The 15,571-nt window shown below is 40.6% G+C and overlaps 1 protein-coding gene across 2 annotated transcripts in view; it reads left to right on the plus strand.

Annotated features, from left to right (window-relative positions):
* LOC129697236 (intron Large complex component GCFC2-like) overlaps nt 1–15,571 on the plus strand; it is a 43,429-nt gene that overhangs the window by 13,386 nt on the left and 14,472 nt on the right. The window contains exons 4-11 of one of the 2 annotated variants that reach the window (XM_055635584.1): nt 2,714–2,932; nt 6,301–6,398; nt 8,513–8,625; nt 12,086–12,272; nt 13,467–13,590; nt 13,999–14,095; nt 14,182–14,297; nt 14,893–15,092. In XM_055635584.1, the coding sequence (XP_055491559.1) occupies nt 2,714–2,932; nt 6,301–6,398; nt 8,513–8,625; nt 12,086–12,272; nt 13,467–13,590; nt 13,999–14,095; nt 14,182–14,297; nt 14,893–15,092 (1,154 nt within the window). Of the gene's footprint in view, nt 1–2,708; nt 2,933–6,300; nt 6,399–8,512; nt 8,626–12,085; nt 12,273–13,466; nt 13,591–13,998; nt 14,096–14,181; nt 14,298–14,892; nt 15,093–15,571 lie in introns of both variants that reach the window. The other variant, XM_055635585.1, reaches the window with a different exon arrangement.

Below are 15,571 nucleotides of genomic sequence, written 5' to 3' on the forward strand. Positions count from 1 at the left end.
AAGCATCACTGGAGAACATGAATAGATTAGGAACCTTCTTCAGACTGATTCAGTCTTCTCACTGTTATTCCAGCACTTTGTGTCCTTTTAACTTAAAACTAGGGACTGATGCCGCTGGTCTACACCAGCGAGCCCTTCACCAGTTGACGCGACTGTTGTTGCGGCTCACGTTGTAGCTCCCGACACGACGCGCTTTCTTCAGGCCGCTTCTACCAACAGGACCCGCTTGGTCACCGTGGGGCTCCCTCCCCTCTCACCCATCGCTTCGTCCTCTCCCCCACCACCACCTCCCCCTTCTCCCTTGCAGTCGTAGACATCTTCCAAGGAGGAGCATGTCGCTGGCAGTGGTCTGAAGAAAACGCTGTCCCCAGGCACTACAACATAAGTCGCAACAACAGGCATGTCAACAGGACTGTGCAGTGGGTGAAGAAGGGCTCTCTGGTGCACCGTGGGTGGCATTGGAAGACATGGCTGGTGGAGTGGTGCAAGCCGGGATGGTGTTGGCTGGTCCGTCTGCTATAACCAAAATCCTTTATAAAGGGGTCCGTTAAAAAGAGGATTTACTGTATTGTTTTTTCTCACGTCCACCAAGTTATGGGGGACAGCTTTGTTTTTGTGATATCAATTTAAATCATACTTGTGTACAATGAAGTCATACACAAGTACAACAGGTAGTGTAAAGGGAAAAATACCAGGGGGCAGAATATTGTCTTGCAGCATTATAGCCGTTACAAAGGTCAGCAATGTGTTCGGTTACAAGATCAGAACCACACCCGAACCTGTGAGAGGACCTTTCAGTAGTCTGATGGCAGTGGGAAAGAAGCTGTTCTTGATTCGTGTGGTACATGCTTTCATGCACGGGTCTTACACCTGACAGGAGAGATAATTATAAATGATAGAAGCAGAATTAGGTCATTTGGCCCAAAAAATGTTTTGATTTATCTGGGTTACAGAGAAGGTACACAAAAATGCTGGCCAAACAGCGGGTGAGGCAGCATCTACGGAGCTAAGGAATAGGTGACGTTTCAGGGCGAGACCCTTCTTCAGAGAATGTTTCCACATGTAAGAATGCAAACCTAGAGGAAAGAAAAGCAAAATAGTTATAAACAAACCCAATAGCAAAACGAGGAAATAATATTTACCTGAGTTTGAACGGTTAATGTATGGAACTTGAGAAAATGGAAGTGATTGGGGCAAGCACATCTCAAAAGGCAACCAAACAGATCCATAAGAGAAAAGGATTAAAGGGTATGGTCAAAAGCTGCGAATAGGTGGAGAAAATAGATGAAGACTTGTCTGTTGTACAAGCAAATACGCAGACTGGTGCCCCACATGCTGTATATTTTGGTGAATGATAAATTGTTTGACAAGTTTATTTTAAAGATAAATTATGAAGGAAAGGCTTGTTTGCTCAGGCAGCATCTATGGTGAGAGAAGAAAGTTAACTTTTCAGTTCCATTTTCATTTATCAGGACAGTAGAATGGTTTTGATGAATGGTCATTGATGTTAAACTGCTTCTTTTGCTAAATGCTGAGCAGTAGCAGTATTTTTGGTTTATTTCCGATTGTCCACAGTTTTTAAAAATCTTTTCGAACATTATTGTGTTATTGAGCTTGGAAATGGATGAAAAACAACTCTCTTTTGTGATCACTATTAAGCATTTGACAAACTTCTGCTTTAAAATGAATAATGCTCATTGAGCTAAAATAGTTATTGCCTTTCAGAGTAGTGTCCAAAAAACATTCCTACCTGTATCTGAAGATTCTACATTCCAGTTCCACAGTCCAAAGACGTGAGCACAAATAACGAGGCCATTAATGCAGCGAGGGAGTGTTTCAGTGTTGAAACAAGGAACTGAAGATGTGGGTTTACAAAAAAAAGAGACAAAGTGCTGGAGAAACCCAGCAGTGTGGGCAGCATCTCGAGAGAGCATGAATAGGTGACGCTTCGGGTCTTCCTTCTTCAGAACTAATGTTTCACTGCTAATGCTGTATTTTGGATGAGGCACTTAAAATGCCATCTACATTCTCAAGTGGACATAAAATATACCATGATACTATTTTGAAGAATGGCAGGAGAATTATCTCTGATGCAAAATCCAGAATGAATCTCTTAATTAGCATCGCCAAAACATTATTTGTTCATTTTCACATTACCATGTATGTGACCTCTATTGCATAAGGCAGCTGTCAGCATTATTTAAATGGTTACCACTTCAAAACATTTTCTTTGCCAGTGATACAAATTGAAACATCTTGAGGTCGTGTCGGCCCCTGTAAAGTTTGCACTTTCTGGCTTGATGTCAATGTGTGAATGTGTTAACGTCACTAAATGCAAGCTATTGTTTCTATAACTTAGTTCATTGTGAAAAATGGACAAATGACAATACTTGTGTTTTCTGTTATCAGATTGGCTAGTTCTATGCATTTTGTTGCACAAAGTAAAATAGCTTGCATCTCTATAAAGTTGCAAATTATAAAAGTGCCAAAGTAAGAATAATTGCAATCTGCTCATTCAAGGGCATGTTTACCCAGTTATGTCAGTAAGCAAAAATGCATCATACCCTTTTAAACAATAATATGGATTCCTGACAAAAACGCGAGCCAAAAAAAGATTTAATGTTCTTAGCTGTAAAATGCTGCATTATGGACTTTTTGTATTGACGGCATATATATTGATTCTTGACCTCACTGTTATTTTTGTTCAGTGCAGGTGAGATTCCAGATGCTCGGTGCATTCAGGCTGCTCGTAAAAAGCGACAGAGGGCAAGAGCCCAAGCTGACTTCATTCCCCTTCACTCAGCAAGAGATGATACTTCAGTCCCTGATGAAGAATCTCCAATTAGTGATGATGATCTTGATGATCATGAGAAACGAATAGACTTCACCAAGGCACTCAAAACACAAAGACAGAAAATGGCAGAGGACATTGGTAAGACTTCAGTTCTTCGAGGCATCATGTCTAAAGGTGATATTAAATAAATAGAACCTGGATATGCATGATACCTTTCTTGAACTCGAATATCCCATGACAAGTGACTTTTATTGTAATATGTACCGAAACGGAACAATGAAATTCTTTATTTGCAGCAGCACAACTGTTTTGTAAACACAGTACTTGGTAGATAATATAAAGAAACATAAACGAAGTTCAACAAATAAAATAAACAATATAGTGCTACAACAAAAACAAAGCCCTAAGTTCCTTAGTGAAACCAAGGCAGTCTGTAGTTTGGAGTTTAGTTGGAGATCGTAGCATTCAATAGCGTGAAGATTGTTGGGAAGATGCTGTTCCTGAAAATTGATATCATAGTTTTCAGACTCCTAAACCTTTTTCCTGATGGCAGGAGTAAAATGAGAGTGTCTGTCAGGTTGGATGGGGAGCGTCGATGCACAGCTATTTTCCGGTCCCTCCAGAGCTGTTCGATCGGGTTCAAGTCCGGTCTCTGGCTGGGCCACTCAAGGACATTCACAGACTTGTCATGAAGCCACTCATTTGTTGTCTTGGCCGTGTGCTTCGGGTTGTTGTCCTGTCGGAAGGTGAATCTCCGCCCCAGTCTGAAGTCCAGAACACTCTGGAGCAGGTTTTCATCAAGGATCTCTCTGTACTTTGCTCCATTCATCACTCCCTCGATCCTGACCCAGTTCCTGCTCCTGAAAAACATCCCCACAGCATGATGCTGCCACCACCATGCTTCATCGTAGGTATGGTATTGGCCAGGTGATGAGCCGTGCCTGGTTTTCTCCAGACGTGACGCTTGGCATTCAGGCCAAAGAGTTCAATCTTGGTTACATCAGACCAGAGAATCTTGTTTCTCATGGTCTGAGAGTCCTTTAGGTGCCTTTTGGCAAACTCCAAGTGGGCTGTCATGTGCCTTTTACTGAGGAGTGGCTTCTGTTTGGCCACTCTACCGTAAAGGCCTGATTGGTGGAGTGCTGCAGATATAATTGTCCTTCTGGAAGGTTCTCCCATCTCCACAGAGGAACTCTGGAGCTCTGTCAGAGTGACCATCGGGTTCTTGGTCACCTCCCTGACAAAGGCCCTTCTCCCGCGATTGCTCAGTTTAGCTGGCGGCCAGCTTTATGAAGAGTCCTGGTGGTTCCAAATTTCTTCCATTTAACAATGACGGAAGCCACTGTGCTCTTCGGGACCTGCAATGTGCAGAAATAGTTTTATCCCCTTCCCCAGATCTGTGTCTCGACACAATCCTGTCTCGGAGGTCTATGGCCAATTCCTTCATCTTCATGGCTTGGTTTTTGCTCTGACATGCACTGTCAACTGTGGAACCTTATATAGACAGGTGTGTGTATTTCCAAATCATGTCCAATCAATTTAATTTACCACTGGTGGACTCCATTCAAGTTGTAGAAACATCTCAAGAATAATCAATGGAAACAGGATGAACCTAAGCTCAATTTTGAGTGTCGTAGCAAAGGGTCTGAATACTTATTTAAATGTGTTATTTCAGTTATTTATTTTTAATGACTTCGCAAAAATTTCTAAACACCTGTTTTCGCTTCTTCATTCTGGGGTATTTGTGTGTAGATTGAAAAGTGAAGGGATCTAAATACATTCTGAATGCACTGTATATAGATGGCCAGGAAGTTGTTGATTCTCTCCAGCCCTGATCCGTTGAAGACAGGTTTGTGGATCCCCTGCCATCCTCTTCTAAAGTGAACAATCAGCTCCTTAGTCTTATTGATGTCTGAGAGCGGAAACGTTATTCTTCTGGCACCATTCAATCAGACGATCGACCTCCTCCTGTACTCTGACATTATCTGTAATTCGTGCAACAACAGTCGTCATCAAATGTAAAAATGGAACTGGAGCTGTGTCCCAAAATGATTCCGTCAATTATGCAAGTTTAAAAAAATAGGGAAATGTGCCAACTAAATGCACAATACTTTGTCCCTGAAGCAACTGTTTGATGGATGGCCATGCACTTTCTGAAATCTCCATTTCCTGGTGTTAATTATTTTATCAATCAAATTGCTGAGCTCTATTAACCTAATTTTTTTCATTCATAATCTGTAATTCCAAAACTCTGAATAAGATGACTTTTAAACTATCACAAATTGTCAAAAGTCACTTCTTGACATTTTACCAAAAATTTCATTTCACCAATAGGACATGGTATAAAGTGGATGCTTTCCGTGTGGGTGGGTGTCTTGCACATTGCAGCTTCAGCTTTGTGACACTTGCCATCCAACATCTGGGTAAAATGTCCAACAAATACATTCTCACGTGTACGAAAGAACTGCAGATGCTAGTTTTAATCGAAGGTAGACACAAAATGTTGGAGTAACTTAGCGGGACAGGCAGCATCTCTGGAGAGAAGGAGTGGGTAATGTTTCGGGTCAAGACCCTTCTTTAGACTGACAAACAGACATTCTCATTGTGTTTTTCAAATATTTGTACGTTACAAATTAGGAGATAATATTGAAGAAAGGTAGCGGAGGTTATAGACTTTAGATGTAAGAGATATAGCTGGAAACTGGTCCTTTGGTCCCCCGAGTCAATGCTGACCAGCGTTCACAGCCGTACACGACCACTATCCTATACACGAGGGCCAATTTGCAATTTTTACCGAAGCCTGTTAACCTACAAACCTGTACGTCTTTGGAATGTCGGAGAAAACTGGAGCAGCTGGAGAAAACCCATGAGGTCATAGGGAGAACGTACAAACTCTGTACAGACAGCACCCGTAGTCAGGATCACACCTGGGACTCTGGCGCCATAAGGCAACAACTTTACCGCTGCGCATCGCCCCCAAGATTTAGAATACTAGGCAAAAATATGATATTTTTTGCAATAGATTATGATTTGAAATGTGTTCATTGAAATAATTATAGAGCTGTACAGCCTTTTAGCCACCATGTCCTTGCCGACCAAGTTGGCATATTAGCCATCCCATTAGCCTGCATTCGGTGCCTATCCCTCTAAATCCTAACTGCCCATATCTATATATTTAAATGTCTTAAATCATAATTGTGTCTACTTCTATAGCTTCCTCTGGCAGTTCATTCCAGATACGGACTGTCCTTGAAAAAAGTGGTCCCTGAGGTCCCCATTCTCATGGATGTCAATTCCAATTCACACCTTATTAGTTACGAAATAATTTTCTCTCTCAGAAATATGATTACAAGGAAGAATTATTTTATTACTGATAGGGTTGTTAACTGGAATTGTCTTCTCCACTGTGGATGAGTTGTCATTGAATATGTTTGTGCTATCAGAGGACTTTGGGCACCAATTGAGGAATAATACCTATGGTCAACCACGATCTTTTGTACTTTCAGGTATAAATGAAAGCGACGATGAGATAAGAAGTGGCGAGGATGATGATGAACAGAAATTATGGGAGCAGCAACAATTCAAAAGAGTAAAAGTGCTTTCGGTAGGAATGGCTACATTTGTAATCCAGCTAATTAAAATTGATTTTTTAAATCACATTCCTTATCTTGTGTCAGATGCAAAATAATCCTGGTGACTGTATCCCAGATTAAAAGATTTTTAATTTCCCCTCCATTCCTAGTCCTTTAGTTTTAAAGATACAACGCGGAAACAGGCTCGTCCACCCACCGAGTCTGCGCCGACCAGCGATTCCCGCACCGCAACACTATCCTACACTCACTGGGATCAATATACAATTATACCAAACCACTTAACATGCAAATCTCTACGTCTTTCGAGTGTGGGAATGAAACTGGATTTCCCAGAGAAAACCCACGCAGTTCACAGGGAGAAAGTACAAACTCCGTACAAACTCCGTACAGACAGAACCCGTAGTTGGGATCGAACCCGGGTCTGTGGCAATGTAAGTCAGCAACTCCACTGATGCGCCACCGTGCTGGCCACATGGAGACAACTAACATAAAGCAATTGGTAAATGGAGGATTCTCATGTTTAGCTGAATAGATGGACTTCAATCTATATGATAGATTGTTCAATGCTATGAATCCTTTGTGAAATAATAACTGCAAAGATGGAAGTATCGAAACTCAACATTTTCTGCATCACACACAACCACACACACGTTACATTTTTCATAGCTGGAGCTATACAATAGCACAACTAATGGAGTTGCTGCCTCCAGGTCCAGTGACTTGGATTTAATCCTGCCGTCCACATTCCAATCCAGACCACATTGGTTTTCCTTGGATGCTTCACTTTCCTCTCATATCCGAGACATGAGCTTAGCTTCATTGGCCACTGGAAAATCCCCCTAGTGTGCAAGTAAGTGGTAGAATCTGCGGGGGGGGATTGGTCCTATTGTTCGAGTTGATGGAAATGTGGAGAAAGTAGGATTCATGTAAGATTAACATAAATGGGTGGTTGATAGTTGGCACAGATACAGTGGGCCAAAGGCTTTTGTCTTTTGACTTGAACTTTATGATTCCAGAGCTGTAAGTTTAATTTCTCTGTGCAATGATTTGCTTCTCAGTGCCTTACTTTGCACCCAAAGGTAGATTAACTGGTGCTGTAAATGGTCTCTGTGTAGTTGGGTTACAGGATAATCAGAGCATAGTTTATTGACGTCAGAGAGAATAGGCTACCAGGAAATATCGAGAAGAATTTGATTGATGGAATGACAGTGAGAGCTGGCATAGATTTGGTGCTGACTGGCCTCTTTCTGTGTGATGGGGTTATTTGATGAAGGCAAGAGAATGGGTTTGAGAGGGAAAGATAGATCAGCCATGATTGAATGGCGGGGTAGACTTGATGGGCCAAATGGCCTTATTTTGTTCCTAAAACTTTTGAACCTATGATGGGAAAATATGAAATAATGCCATGTAGGCTGCAGGCTAAGTCAGTCTGACATTGTGCCCCATCGCTTTACAATTATCTTAGCAATTGTGTGTCATGCATGAGGCTGCTAGATTTACTTTTCTCAGAAAAAACATCCAGCTTAATGAATTCGATCACCCATTCACACTAGTTCTATGTTATCCCATTTTCTCATCCGCTCCGATACACTGGGGGCAATTTACCACGGCCAATTATCCTGCAAATTTGCATGTCTTTGGGACGTAGGAATACCCGGAGGAAACCCACAGGGCGAAAGTGCAAACTCCATACAGACCCGAGGTTAGGATTGAGCATGGGTCTCTGGCACCGAGGCAGGAGCACTGCCAGCTCTTTTCAAATCTGGATGTTTCTGGCTCATTCCTAATTGTCTGGGAGAAAATGGCTATGAGCAGCTGTCTCGAACTGCTATAGTTATTCTGGTCTTAACCCAGCCATGATAACAGTTGGCAGTTTCCAGATCTAAATGGTGTGTGAATTGGATGGGAAGCTGAAGGTGGTGGCGTTCCCTTGTGTGATTGCAGGTATTTTTGGTTGCCACAATATTTTTTGAACAGCATCAAACATTTTTGAAGTTATCAGTCCCATCAATCCAATTTTGGGCAAGATATACATGAAATTTTGTAGCAGAAATAGTATTGCTGTTCAAGTATTTAAAATATCATTGTAATGCTTATGAAGTTTTGCTGATTTTCTCTATCACAGTTTGCTGATGCAGCCAGCCGGCCAAACCCACTCATTGTGAGTAGGATGCTGGACAACCTGAAGAAACTTCCACCGGTCAACTTGGAAATTTTGAAAAAGCGATTAATCAATAGGTATGTTAAATTGGCGTTAAAATTTTAAAGGATAAATTAATACCTGTGTTTTCAAAGTGATGAGAGAGTTCCACCCAGGAAGTCTTGGTAAAGTTGGAAGTAATTACAAGAACAATGTTTATCCATTGCTTATAATTATTATTTGTTTACAATTGGAATGCACAATAGTAGGTGGTGTTGGCATAGATTAACAAATTTCCCTGAAAGAACATTTGGGAATCTCAGTACTCGTGCATTAAAATGTTTAAACTAACCTTAAGGAGAAAAGAAGAGGGCTACAGTAATTTAATGGAAATACTTGTTTGGCATCTGAAGGTGCGGCTGCCAATTGTGGAACAGTTATATTCAGGGACTAACTGGAGGGGGATCAACGTTCTGGCAGGTAGGTTTGCTAGTGCTACACGTGTGGGTTTAAACTAAATAGCGGGGGGGGGGGAGGTGGAGCGGTTGACAAATTGGGAGTAAAAAGATTGAGTTAAAGGGGAAGTGAGTACAGGAAAAGCGACAAAAGACTCTAAAATTAATGGGAAGGAAAGTTCGAGAGGGAATAAGAGAGTAATGTCAGGGCCAATAGTGTGTGGTGCGAGAAGGGAGGTGAATACCGAAGTTAGTGTTGTATATGAATGCGTGAACTATAAGAAATAAAGTGGATGATCTTGAGGCTCAGTTAGAAATTGGCAAGTATGATGTTGTGGGAATTACAGAGACATGGCAACAAGAGGACCAGGGCTGGGAACTGAATATTCAAGGGTATACGTCATATCGAAAAGACAGACAGGTGGGCAGAGGGGGAGGGGTAGCTCTGTTGGTAAGGAATGAAATTCAGTCCCTTGCGAGAGGTGACATAGAATCAGGAGATGTAGAGTCAGTATGTATAGAACTGAGGAATTGTAAGGGTAAAAATACCCTAATGGGAAGTATCTACAGGCCCCCAAACTGTAGCATGGATATAGGGTGCAAGTTGAATCAAAAGTTTAAATTGGCATGTCGCAAAGGTAATGCTATGGTGGTTATGGGAGATTTCAACATGCAGGTAGACTGGGAAAATCAGGTTGGTACTGGACCCCAAGCAAGGGAGTTTGTGGAGTGTCTCCGTGATGGATTATTAGAGCAGCTTATATTGGAGCCTAACAGGGAGAAGGCAATAATGAACTGGATTTGATAAGGGAACTCAAGGTAAAGGAGCCATTAGGAGGTAGTGACCATAATATGATAAGTTTTAATCTACAATTAGATTAGAGAGGGAGAAGGGAAAATTGGAAGTGTCAGTATTACAGTTGAGCAAAGGGGACTATGGAGCAATGAGAGAGGAGCTGGCCAAAGTTGACTGGAAAGATACCCCAGCAGGATGACAGTGAAACAACAATGGAAGGTATTTCTGGGAATAATACAGAAGGTGCAGGATCAGTTCATTCCAAAGAGGAAGAAAGATTCTAAGAGTAAGAGGTGACTGTGGCTGACAAGGGAAGTCAAGGACAGTATAAAAAATAAAAGAGGTATAACAGCAAAGATGAAAGGGAAGCCAGAGAATTGGGAAACTTTTAAACAGCAGCAGAAGATAACTAAAAAGACAATATGGGAAGGAAAGCTGAGGTACAAAGGTAAGCTCGCCAAGAATATAAAGGAGAATAGTAAAAGCTTATTTAGGTATGTGAAGATGAAAAAAAATAGCTAAGACAAATGTGGTTCCCTTGAAGACACACAGGTGAATTTATTATGGGGAACAAGGAAATGGCAGACGAGTTGAACAGGTACTTTGGATCTGTCTTCACAAAGGAGGACACAAACAATCTCCCAGATGTAGTAGTGGCCAGAGGACCTCGGGTGACAGAGGAAGTGAAAGAAATTCACATTAGGCAGGAAATGGTGTCGGGTAGGCTGATGGGACTGAAGGCTGGTAAATCCCCAGTGCCTGATGGTCTGCATCCCAGGGTACTTAAGGAAGTGGCTCTTGAAATCATGGACGCATTGGTGATCATTTTCCAATGTTCCATAGATTCAGGATCAGTTCCTGTGGATTGGAGGGTAGCTAATGTTATCCCACTTTAATAAAGGAGGAAGAGAGAAAACGGGGAATTATTGACCAGTTAGCCTGACATTGGTGGTGGGGAAGAGGCTGGAGTCAATTATAGAAGATGAAATAGCGACACATTTGGATAGCAGTAACAGGATCGGCCCGAGTCAGCATGGATTTACAAAGGGTAAATCATGCTTAACTAATCTTCTGGAATTTTTTGAGGGTGTGACAAGGAAATTGGACAAGGGAGAGCCAGTGGATGTGGTGTACCTGGACTTTCAGAAAGCATTTGATAAGGTCGCACATAGGAGATTAGTGGGCAGAATTAGAGCACATGGTATTGGGGGTAGGGTAGGGTACTGGCATGGATAGAAAATTGGTTGGCAGACAAGAAACAGAGTAGGATTAACGGGTCCCTTTCAGAATGGCAGGCAATGACTAGTCGTAAGGCTCGGTGCTGGGACCGCAGCTATTTACAATATACATTAATGATTTAGATGAAGGGATTAAGAGTAACATTAGCAAATTTGCAGATGACACAAAGCTGGGTGGCAGCATGAATTGTGAGGAGGATGCTATGAGGATGCAGCGTGACTTGGAAAGGTTGGGTGGGTGGGCAGATGCAGTATAATGTGGATAAATGTGGATGTCCTTGTTCATCAGTCACTGAAAGTAAGCATGCAGGTACAGTAGGCAATGGCATGTTGGCCTTCATAACAAGAGGAGTTGAGTATAGGAGCAAAAAGGTCCTTCTGCAGATGTACAGGGCCCTAATGAGACCACACCTGGAATACTGTGTGCAGTTTTGGTCTCCAAATCCATTTAGAATGGAGATGAGGAAAAACTTTTCTGTGAATCTGAGGAATTCTCTGCCTCAGAAGGCAGTGGAGGCCAATTCTCTGGATGCTTTTAAGAGAAAGTTAGATGGAGCTCTGATTGATAGCGGTCAAGGGATATGGGGAGAAGGCGGGTATGGGGTATTGATTGTGGATGATCAGCCATGATCACAGTGAATGGCGGTGCTGGCACGGAGCATAGCAGCATAGATTTTCACAGAAGCTAAACACCAATCAGCAATATTATTCCCCGCACAGTTAATCTAATAAAAATTGATAAAGAACAATTTTAACTGTTTCCTTACTTCTACCCAATTCCAAAAGCCAGTTATAAAGTTAAAATAGTGTAATATGCTTGCTTCGTAGCCTATCTTGCAGTGGGAAAGCAAATTGCAAAATGTATTTCATTTAATAATGTTAAGTTTTGGCTTGTAAATGTTTTTATTTGATGTGCAGTCGACATATGTGCACAGAAGAAATTATGGATTGTGAAGTAACCTAGTTAATGAGATACAAGCACGCACTAATCGCAGTACTTTTGTTGTATTTTCTGATTTTTACTTTATTTCAAAACTGGGTTGTGAATTATTTGGTAACTTTTCTTCAGATTAGAGTCCTTGCAAGAAGTTCACCGGTCCCATCGTCGTGAGCACGAAAAGATTCAAGAATCTGCTGAGAGTTCACAGTGCACAATTGAACACCTAGAAGCAGCTTCTGACCCCAATCTTCGTTACAGGTTTTATCAAGAAATGCGAACCTATGTTAAAAATCTCACCAATTGCTTCAATGAAAAGGTATAAGAATCGATGAAAACAACAAGTGTGTTAGAGAATTGTTTTGTTGCCAGTCCTGAGACATTACTCACAGTTAGTTAACTGTTCATATTTGTATTTTTCTATGTCCAAAATAAGGCATTCAAACAAGCTATAATGTGCAAGATTTGGACCAGCTGCCTTGTATTTACAAGAACGGACTAATTTGCATTTACCCATGTAAATGCCAACAAATTTGGATTTCCAAGCATGTTCAGTCAAACTTGGAAGTTCTGAACTTATTCTGAGATAATTTTCCATACAATGCATTACAGGACCCTTCATGGTGAAGGATCTGCAAATTCATTAACTTCAGTGGGGAATATTGGAGGAAAGCCAAGATAATCATGAATGCTCCATGCCAATTAATTCAGCTTGACTATATAAAATAAGAATCAATTTGCATTGTAGCAGCAGAATTAAATGTAGAGATCTGCAATATACACTAATGGTGGTGAATGTACTCGGCAGATTGGGTAACATCTGTGAACTGATGTTTCTTAACTGATACACTCCTTCTTGTGAAGGCATCCCCATACTAGTGTTTAAACCCAGGAATGGTGAAGGACCAGGGTGTATTTCTAAATCAACATGGTATGGATATATTGGGAACTTGTAGATGACGGTGTCCCTGCGGAGTAATGTCCCTGGCCTCTTTTATGGTAGTTATCGATCAGTATAGTCTGGTTGAAAATCTGCATTGCATTTTGTATACACTGCATCCAAGACCATGGAATTTCAGAAGGAAGGAATGTTTTAGAAAATGGATTGAATTCCAATCAACTCGGCTGAATGTCTCAGATGGTAGGAGTTTTATCAAGTGTTGTTCGACCTGCACAGATTCAGGCAAATGGAGAGTTTTGCTCCTATTCTGTGCATTGCATGTGCTGCAGTGGCTGTGGAGAATCAGAGTGTGAGTCCAAAGCCACAACAGGGCACAGGTGCAGTGTGTACTTGAGTTCTACTTTCATGAAATAAAGATAATTAAAATAGTTATTGGTGAGATTTGTGTTTTAGGTAAAACCTAACTGTTCCCTCGCACAGATTCTGTGTGTGTGTTAGGATGTTGAAGTTATGACGATAAAATTCAAGAAATAGTACTGCAACAATATTGTGCAGTATAATTCCTAGCGTGAGGTGGAGAGGAAAGGCATTTACTTACGTTATTTCTTTTAGATACATCGCATCAATGAACTGGAATCTGAGCTGCATCAGTTACTGCGGGAGCAGGCAAGAAAACTCTTACAGCGTAGACAGGATGATGTTCAAGATGAAACATCCGATATTTGGCAGCTATCAAGTTAGTTTAAGCATTATGTCATTTTGAGCATTCATTTTTATTGAAATCTTGCTCTTGTGCTTCTTTGAATTTAGTTTTACAGTTGAAGTTTGATTTGGATGATTACTTTCAGCAAATTTTAGAGAAACTGCTTATTCCTTATTGGGTTATAAATTCTAACTGAAAAATAGCAATATTTCAGTACAATCCTAAAAAACTGGGAAGGCATGAAGCCACAATTCTGCGTTTATTCCTGCGTATTTATTTATTTAGTGTGCTGGTAGATTTAGAGACAAATTGTTGACTATTGGAGGCATAAATTAATTTTTAAATGTGTTATTTAAAAGTGTCACATGTGCTAAGTATGAATTAATGATTGGGCAGGTTTCAATATTTAAGCATTTACAATATACTGACTTGTGTTTTCAGAGGAAGATGACATCACCAGTTGCAGCAACTTTGACTCCAACAACTTGGACTCCGTCGAACTATTGCAGCAGAGAATTGAAAAACGAGAGGCAAGAAGGTATTTAAGTTAATACCTTTCCAAAGTTGATTGGGAAGTTAAGTGTGAAAAATAACAAATTTGAATCGTATATTGTTGCTGCCTAGGGCTCATAAGGAACACTTAAGAAGGCTGGCAGGCAAGGAAGCAGACCATCACAAATACTTGTCCAGTGATGATGAAGTGTCTCCAGCTGAGATATCTGAGTTCCATGACAAAGAAGGTAAGCATATATTATTGTTTTCTGGATTTGTCCTGCCAGGTGTGGATGTATACTATTTCATTTTCTTATTTTCCATTTTAATGAAACATCTTATGTTTCTATATAGTTAGGTGACACATACTTTGCAAAGCAGCATTTTGTACTCGCAGCTGTTGATTTTCTACTTTATTCATATGATATGGATTATAATCTTATAATTAAGATTGTGTCATACTTTTCTTCCTCAAAGACCATATGAAATTTGTCTGTGCATTTAGTGCTACAAGGCATCATCTCTTTCCTGCTGCAAAAAATATTGACAAGTGTATCGGCAGCAGGCATGGTAATTGCGAAATATCACAAACATTTGTGCCTTGAGATGCACAATTAGAACTAGCAATTAAAAAAGAAAAAAAACAAAAATCTTAATAATCAGTGCTTAAATCACCATAAAATACAGTTTGGGTACAGATTCTCAACAAGGTGGTTTTTATCTTTTATGCTTTGATCTGTAACTTGTCAGCTGGGTTTTAATGTTTATTTTGTTCCAACTTTTTTGTGATTTTTTTTTTAATCCTTCTCTTATTTGAACAAACCTTTTTGTGATTTAACATAGATCACATTCTGAAGGAATCCAGGAAGATTTTCCAGGATGTACATAAAGACTTTTACAGTTTTGACAACATTTTTGCCAAGTTTAAACAGTGGCGGGAGAAATTTCCGGATTCATATTACAATGCTTATATTGGACTCTGTCTTCAAAAAATCCTGAATCCTTTAATCCGTTTGCAACTGATTGGATGGAATCCTCTAAAAGTAGGTATTAAATCAATAATCATAACATTTCCAGAGGCTAATATAGTAACATTTATCCCACAGATTGAGTTTATAAATCTTCATTATAAGATAGGAGAGGATAGCTCTTTGGGTGTGGAAGTATGCCTTATGTTAGAAAGCTCTGCATGTCATTCTGCACACTCTGGTCACATCCCCTGGTTGATCATGGTATTTGAACAAATGAAACAGTTGGGTGATGTTTTGACTGATGCCTCCAGGTGATTCATCTTCAGGTTGACCTGACATGTTAACTCTCTCTGAAGAAGCTGCCTGGATATGCTGAGTATTTCTAACGCGTTCTGCTTTTATAACAATAACGGTAGCAGGGCAATGTATCATGTGGCTACAGCACTCTCTCCTTCCAAAGCCTCTGGCCTACCCAGCTAGGAACACACTGATCAGTGGGTTTTTGCCTCCAGGAAGTAAACTATAAGAAACCACGGAGGTGAATAGTAAAG

Source organism: Leucoraja erinacea, chromosome 5 (genome assembly GCF_028641065.1).
Source record: "Leucoraja erinacea ecotype New England chromosome 5, Leri_hhj_1, whole genome shotgun sequence".
Taxonomy (NCBI): Eukaryota; Metazoa; Chordata; class Chondrichthyes; order Rajiformes; family Rajidae; genus Leucoraja; species Leucoraja erinaceus.